Source organism: Nestor notabilis, unplaced genomic scaffold (genome assembly GCF_000696875.1).
Source record: "Nestor notabilis isolate BGI_N333 unplaced genomic scaffold, ASM69687v1 scaffold6663, whole genome shotgun sequence".
Taxonomy (NCBI): Eukaryota; Metazoa; Chordata; class Aves; order Psittaciformes; family Psittacidae; genus Nestor; species Nestor notabilis.
The window spans coordinates 1-7,526 of NW_009921430.1; the positions used below are offsets into that span (position 1 = coordinate 1).

Sequence of the window (7,526 nt, forward strand, 5' to 3'; positions counted from 1 at the left end):
GGCGCTGGCCGAGAAGGAGCCCTTGCTGAGGTGAGACCCCCGGTCCCTTGCCCCTCGGAGGGATGGGGCTGAGCCCCCTCCCCTTTCCTTTCCCGCCGATGCTCCCACTGGGGATGGGGCCGGTCCCCTGGTCCTCAGCCACGCGTGAGCCACGCTGCTCCCCCACGCCCCGCAGCCCTTTCTCGCAGGTTGGCTGCCCCGGCGCATCAAGCCGAGCCCCGTTTTCTCTCTAAGACCTTTTCCAGTGATTTTACAGCTGCTGCTTTCCCTGAGGAGTTGGCCATCCTCTGTTAGGTCAAGGCTCCCAAAGGATTTTCTCATGTTGGTACCAAACTGCTTTCAGTTGTCTTTCCACCCGGGTTGGCTTCCCATAGGGGCCAGGTTCTTTCTGACACTTCGTGGAACAATGCATGCCAGGCTGTTGGACAGGGCTTGGAGCAACCTGCTCTAGTGGAAGGTGTCCCTGCCCGTGGAAAGGTTGGAACTGGATGAGCTTTAAGGTCCCTTCCAACCCAAACCATTCTATGATTCTATGCTAAGTTTTAGCAAGTGAACCAAGAGCAGCATCTCTTTGGTGTTTCTGGTGTGCCCCTCACCATAGGAACTGTTCAGCTTTTGTCTTCCTATGGTGGGCTTTCAATAGAGGAGGCTGAGGCACCGAACAAAAAGGGGGTCCCTACTGCTATGCCGGGGGTCAGATCCCACTGCTGGACAGAGCCCTGCTCCCGGGCCGGGGATGCTGTAAAGCAGATGACAACACACTGCTGGAGCTGGCTTTATGTGGAAGCAACGTGTGTGCTGATTGTAGAGAGAAAGCTTTTTCCCTCCTGCTGTCGGTCGCATCTGTCTTGTGCACGGAGCTGAGAGGTTGCAGGGGAGGAGGAAAGGAGCTGTGAGCTGTGAAAGCACATAAAGGAGGGTTTGCGTGTTGCAAAACATCTGTGCGCAGGGATTGCGGCACCTCTCCTTCCTTTCCAGCTGCTGGCTGGGTACTGGCTGCTGCCAAAGCCCTCAGTGTGATCCCCAGCCCTGGGATGGGGCAGGGACCGTGCCCTCCCTGTGTCATCACAGGACAGGGGCATTTCAAGAAGGAAGGTGGGATGCTCCTGCTGTGGCCTACATAGGTGTTGGTTAATAGCAGAGCCGGCAACAGGGTTTGAAATGTCCTGATTTCATGCTGTTAAAGCAGATCCCTAAATAATAAGCAGATAATCCTGAGCATGGGGCTTCCAGTGCAGGAAATTGGCAATTAACCTAAGGAGAGCGGAGCAGGCGTGCGGGGAGGCTCCGTCCTGTGCCTCGCTGGCCAGGGTGCCTGTCCCTCCCCAGGCACCTTTCTTTAGTAACATGCCTTCTGGTGAGGATCCACTTAATGCTGGCTCTAAGCAGGAAAGCCTGTATAAATGCTGGGTGTTCCAAAGGCACCTGCTCTTGCGCACTGTGCCAGGATAATTAATCTAACAGCCTAATCACTGGCTTGTCCCTCTTCAGGAGACTTTGGGCTTTTATTTCAAGGCAAGGAGCTTGCCAAAGCACACTTGCTGTATTGTTGCTTTTATTGCAGCATTGTTTAAAATGAATGACTTGCTTGAGATTTCAGATCTTTTATTTGAGTTTCAGGTTTTGGGGAGGTGGTGTTGCTACCAAAATGTTGACTTTATGCCTCTTCACCTTATTTTCCCCAAGCGGACTCGTTGCTGCCTTTTAAGTCCAACGTGTCAAAGAACAAAGCAGTGAGAAGATAATCTGTATAATGAGGTACATATTTACCTGAGTGTATACAACCCATGAGGAGGCCACTGAGAGCAGCCAGCACTCTGCATGGAGGTGGGGATGAACCATAGTGCGGGGCTGGGAAAGGAAACCCTGGACAAAGCCAGCGAGCTGGGCTGCTGCAGGGAAGCATCCTGGCTGCCTGGCTGCCTCTTGATGCACAAAGGTGGAATTTGGCTCAGGTGGTGTCCCTGGGATGCAAATCAAATGAGAATTTGGGCTCCAAAACGAGTTTAATCTGACCGAAAGTCCCTTGGAGCAGAAATGTGTTGATGAAGCATTAGCACTCACCATTTTCTGGATAAAGCCCAGAGTGTGAAATGGTCTGAGTCCCCTCTGGTCCCACAGTAACCTGCCAAGCAGGATGCTGTTTGTGTGGTCCTTTTTTTCCTCCCATTCCTTCATTTTAAATGTTTCTTGGAAGTCCAGCACACTCAGGGTCTTCCCTGTTGGCAGAGCTCTCCCTGCTTGCATGGATTTGCTGACTCCTGGGCACTGCCTGAATCCCTTACAGGCTGCTGGCTGCTTTGGAAATAGAGACACATTGGGAAGTGCCTTGCAAGCTGCGAGGGAGTGGCTCATAAAAGCTAAGGCTTGTTAGTGTTACTGTCAAATACTGGGTTTAAAGTAATCAGATGTTACGGGTACCGGTAAGTCACTGGGTGGGAAGAAGCCTGTTGAAGGCAGGATGGGACTGGACACATGCTGAGAGCACATCTGGCTCCTGAGAGATTCCTTCCAGGCTGGGATCCTGTCTGCTCCACCTTTGGAAAATGGTTAGAGCAAACCCATGCTGGCTCCAGCGTAGGAAGGGCTGAGTTATGCCATCCACACCCTCTAAGTTACGTTTGTTTGCTTGTCTTTAATGAGAGATTATAAGAGATTGTCTTTTCCCTTATTACCTGTTGCTCAGGTTTTCGGTTTGTTGAAAGTCTAATTAAGCTTCCTGAATGCAGATGTGAAAGATTTTTTCTATTTTATCTGTGTGCTGGAGCTCATCTGAGCATCTTTTTTCTGGCTTGACATCACAGCTAAAGCACCCGCAGTGTTATCTGATGTTTTGCTGGATGGGTTCCTCGTGAAGTGAATGGGATTTGGGTAGCAAATTAGAATAAACAGTGGGAACAAACAGAAGTGAGCAGGGATTGTCACAGGATGGCTGGTGAGACTGTTGGGTAAGGCTGAAAATACTTCTCCATTTGTGGTGTTCTGCTCAAGTGTTTGGACATTTGGATTAGAAACATTATGAAAATCCTCTGCTAAAAGATGTCCCAGCGGAATTCATGGTTTGGGTTGGAAGGGACCTTGAAGATCATCCAGTTCCAACCCCCAAATTAAATCATCCTGTAAAGAAAAATGCATATCCCAGTAGCAATATAAAGCCATAAAATCAACACAACTTCCACCAGTGCAGAGAATACTTCCCTTGGTGGGGAAAGCCTTCCCAGAAGATGATGCTCTGCTTTGCTGACCACTAAGCTCATGAAGGCCAGAGTTCACAGGCAGGCTGTGGACGTTTCCATCCCCAGATAAGGATGGGGCCACATGTCCTTTCTGTGCATTGGCACAGGTCCCTGCACAGCTCAGCACATCGCTGTACCTCTCAGGTAGGAGCTGCTGGGGTGGGCAGCACTTGTGGGGATTGCCTGCTTGATTTGGTAGGGTTTGGGCTGCTGGGGGGAAAATAGAGCTGTGGGGTCACACAGAAACATGGTGGTGGATGTGGGACCTCTGGAGAGCATCCACTCCAATCATTGCTCGAGCGGGGTCAGCTGGAGCAGGCTGCCCAGGACCGTGTCGGGTTTAAGTGTCTCCAAGGACTCCACAGCCTCTCTGGGCAACCTCAGTGTTCACCCACCATTCTTATGAGTAAACAGAATTTCCTGTATTTCAATGTGTGTCCTATCATGGAGCAGCACTGAGAAGTGTCTGGCTCTGTTTCCTTTGCTCTCTCCCGTCAGGTACTTGTGCACAGGCAAGTATCTGATGGTACTTGGGGTGGCAAAAGGAGGCAGCATGATTTGAAGTAGCTAATGCTGCTTCTTCTCTCCCCTTCTCTGCAGTAACAACAACCCCTACGCCTCCTTTGGAGCCACACTGGCACGGGATGAGGAGCAGAACCTGTGGAGCACCCCGCATGACGTGACCCACACAGAGGCAGATGACGACCGGGTGCTGTACAACATGATTGTGGTCAGGAACCAGCTGGACAAGGACTCGGAGGTGAGGTGGTGCCATTCGTCACACTGAGTTTCACCACGGACCGAGACTCGATGCTTTCACAGTGTGCTTTGGCAGTACCTTTAAGCACCCATTGAACTGCTATAAAGACCCCAAAGTCCCCCACTGTGGCTCACATCAGGACCATCAGGTCCTCCCATCTGCTCCATCACCCTCCAGATTTTACCCTATCTGGTGTGGATGCAGCTGTGGATGTCATCCCTGGGAAGCTCCCTGAGCTGGGATGCATGATGCCCTGCAGGCACCTCTACATCACCACCACCAAATGTGTACTGATAGCACTGGGATCCCCAGCTCAACTTCCTAGCTTCACAGGCTGCTTGTTTGTGTCCAGTATTCCCCTGGTTTGGCCTTTCCCTGGTCACACTGGTGTTTGTTAGCCCTGCCTGCAGTGGCGTTCACCCGGCAATGGCAGCGCCTGGAGCCGAGCTGCCGCTCCACTGACACATCAAGTTAAATACTTCTCTGATGGGTTGTACAGCAATTATTGAGAAGCAGAGAACTGGCACAGCTCTTAGTGCAGAAGGGAAAAATCATCACTGTTACATAAAGGCTGTTTTGCAGCCCTGATTTCCTTCACTAAAGCACTTTGGTGCAAAGCAGATTTCAGTGGCCTGATTAGGAGCAGGCTGTAGCAAATAGTGACGCATTTCCCCCTCTCTGATTGCTTCTAAGACCTCAAAATGTTTGCAGCAAAGCCTGAAGGCTTCCCATTTAATTTCAACATGGTTCCACTTCATCCAAGAGACTGCAAGACTGTAACTCTTCATCCTGTGATAGTCCTTTTAAAACCAAAAGCTACCTTAGCTTTCACAAGAATCCTTAAGCTCCAGAGGTACAGCTCAGATAAAAATTACAGTATTTATAACTTAAAATGAGATAATGCAATCCTTGTATACAGTTGGCCAGAATCCCTATTTAATGTGTTTGTTTCGGGGGGGTTTTGGTGGGGTTTGAATTATTGTTAATATTACCATAGATAGTTTTGTAATGTTTTCGTGGCTGCATGTAACCTTTACAGTTATAACTGAAGATATCATCTTCCCTCCCTACTGCTGTTTTCTCTACCTTGTGATTGCTTGTCTTAGAGATGACAGGGAGTGTCATCCAGCCCAAATTGGTGAAGGAAACAAGAACATCTCTGTTTTACGGGGCTGTGCCAATCCTGAGTTGTTGCAGAGCTGGATGTACTTAGGGCAGTGCTGAAGCTCCTGATTCCAGCCCATGCAAGTGCTTTTTATCTTGGTTTAGGGCTCACAATGGGGCAGGCTTCCTACAAGCTATTATTGTTCATAAAACAGTGTCATAAATGGATGGGCTGCTAAAAGGATGGCTCCCTGGGCAAAGGAAAGCTGTGTGTCAGCCCTGCAGAGGAGAGCATCAGTCGTGGGTGAGCAGGAGAGCACTCCTGCTCCTCCCTGTCCTAACCCTAGCCTGCCTGCTTGTCCTAACCCCTTGTCCTAACCCTAGTGTGCCTGTGTGTCCTAGCCCCAATGTTTCTGCCTGTCCTAACCCCAATGTTTCTGCCTGTCCTAAACCCAAGGCTTTCTCCCTGCCTTCACTGGATCAGTAAGGTTCTTAGTGGGTCTGAGCAGTCACCATTCCTGCCAGTGAAAAAGGAAGTACAAAGAGCATGGAGCTTCTTCTCCACAACAGATGTAAGATCACATACCCTGGGGTTTTTATGCAGTGCAATTAGTAAAAAAGCCTGAGGGGTACAACATCAGACTGACTTTGAAGAAAGCTAACACTTGATATGCTTTATTTGAATGATGGCAGGGTGCCCTTTGCAGCGGGTGATTGCCTGTCTCTTTTACAGCTTGGGAAACTGAGGCATGATACATAAGCCTAGTAAGCTGTTGCAATTTCCAGCTGCAGCTTCTTCTGTGTGGCAGGACAGGGAGGGACTTGGCCAGCAAAGCCAACATTCCTGTGTTTGGCCTTGGGTGCCAAAATCTCTCCTTACTACAAGCAAGCATTTTAAAAGTAGGCCAGATTGCATTGCCCTCCCCTCCTAGTGAGACTTCAGCCCTGACAGAGAGGAAAAAAAGTCTAATTGCAAAATAGCACTGGGCTGTAAAAGCCATAATCTGCTTTGGGAGCTGCTCTGCTCCCAGAGTCCCTGGGGAGAGCGTGTAGGTGCCGCAGGACAGGGGATGGAGGAACAGGTTTTGTGTGTGCAGTACACGAGCGTTATGAAACCATAGGTCCTCTTTTTCTCTTGGTTAAAATGGCACTGAAAGGAGAACTACTGCTTCTATTTCTGCTCCTTCACTTAAAGAACTTCCGGCATGCTGTGTACTTAGTCTATGCTTTGCCATTCCCAACCTTTATCTTAGCGATTTCCTAGCACAGGACTTTGGAAGGATCCCCATTTGGATCTCTCCTGGCCTGGGCACCACTGTGTTGTGGATTGCTGTAAATGAATAAACCAACCTATGCATGCAAAAGGCCAGGCACTTCGACTCTGAATGTACCCTGTGATCATTTGTGGTGGGGCTGCCAGCAACTTACAGTGTTGGTGTCTTCCCTTGGGGTCAGTCCCTTGCCTCCACCATGAGGCTGGACCCTCACCTGATCCATGCAGAGCTGTTTTGTCTCCCTGCCCCTTCCTGATGGCCCCATTATGGGAAATTTGGCAGCTCCAGCCCAAACTGTGTGCCCTTAGCTTGTGTAAGGATGGCAGGGCAGCTCCATCCTGCTTCTCAGTGGACCAGGGCAGGAAGCTCTGCAAAGCAAGCACCGTGATGTCCTGCATGCACCCTTTTTCACACATACAATTCCTCTTCCTGCTCAGTGCTGTGTGCTGGGAGTGTTGGCTCATGGGGCTACTGACCATAGAGCTTGCTGGAGCACCCAGTGGTTGCCAAACCCCCTGTGCAGTAGATAGGTGAGGCAAGATTGACTGGAGCCTCCTAAAATCAGGACTGAGCAACTTGCAGCTTCACATTGCTCTCTGCTTGAGGCTGATGAGTGTCACATCCTTGGATGCACTTTGGGAAGCAAAGTGTGGGCAAAGAAGGGTATGTGCAGAGAAAACCAGAAAAGCCATAGCTGAAGGGCTGGCTGAAGGGGGCTGGTAAAGCTCATGCAGCCTTTGGAGATCAAAGCTGTGTCAAAGCTTTTGAAGGCTGGGGTCAACGTTTCAGATATGGAAAATATGCCCTTGTTCGGCAGCATTGTTGAACTTTGTGTGGTGCAAAGCAAACCCCATACCTGGAGGTGAATTGAGGACTTTCTAGGAAAACAGGATGTTCCTTAAGATACTGCATATATACAGGTCAAGTCACTGTTCTAGCAGGTATCCTGCTAGTGTGGAGAAAAGCATTTTATGGGGAACGGGGTCTTACTGTGGCTCTGGCAAGCTCTTGTTAACAGCAAGAGCTGCACTGGGCTGATTGTGGTGTGGACCCCCCAGAGGTCCAGTTTGTGGTGGCCCTGGTGCCTCAGTGTCCTCTGATGGGGTGCATGGCACCAGCCAGCTGTGGGCAGAAAGCCTGAGCTGTTGCACC

At 50.1% G+C, this 7,526-nt stretch overlaps 1 protein-coding gene across 1 annotated transcript in view; it reads left to right on the top strand.

Moving 5' to 3' along the window:
* Positions 1-4: 4 nt before the first annotated feature.
* MREG (melanoregulin) overlaps positions 5-7,526 on the top strand; it is a gene marked incomplete at its 5' end in the record, with an annotated part of 13,610 nt that continues 6,088 nt past the window's right edge. The window contains 2 exons of the mRNA XM_010011143.1: positions 5-30; positions 3,837-3,996. Coding sequence (XP_010009445.1) covers positions 5-30; positions 3,837-3,996 — 186 coding nt within the window. The remainder of the gene's footprint in view (positions 31-3,836; positions 3,997-7,526) is intronic.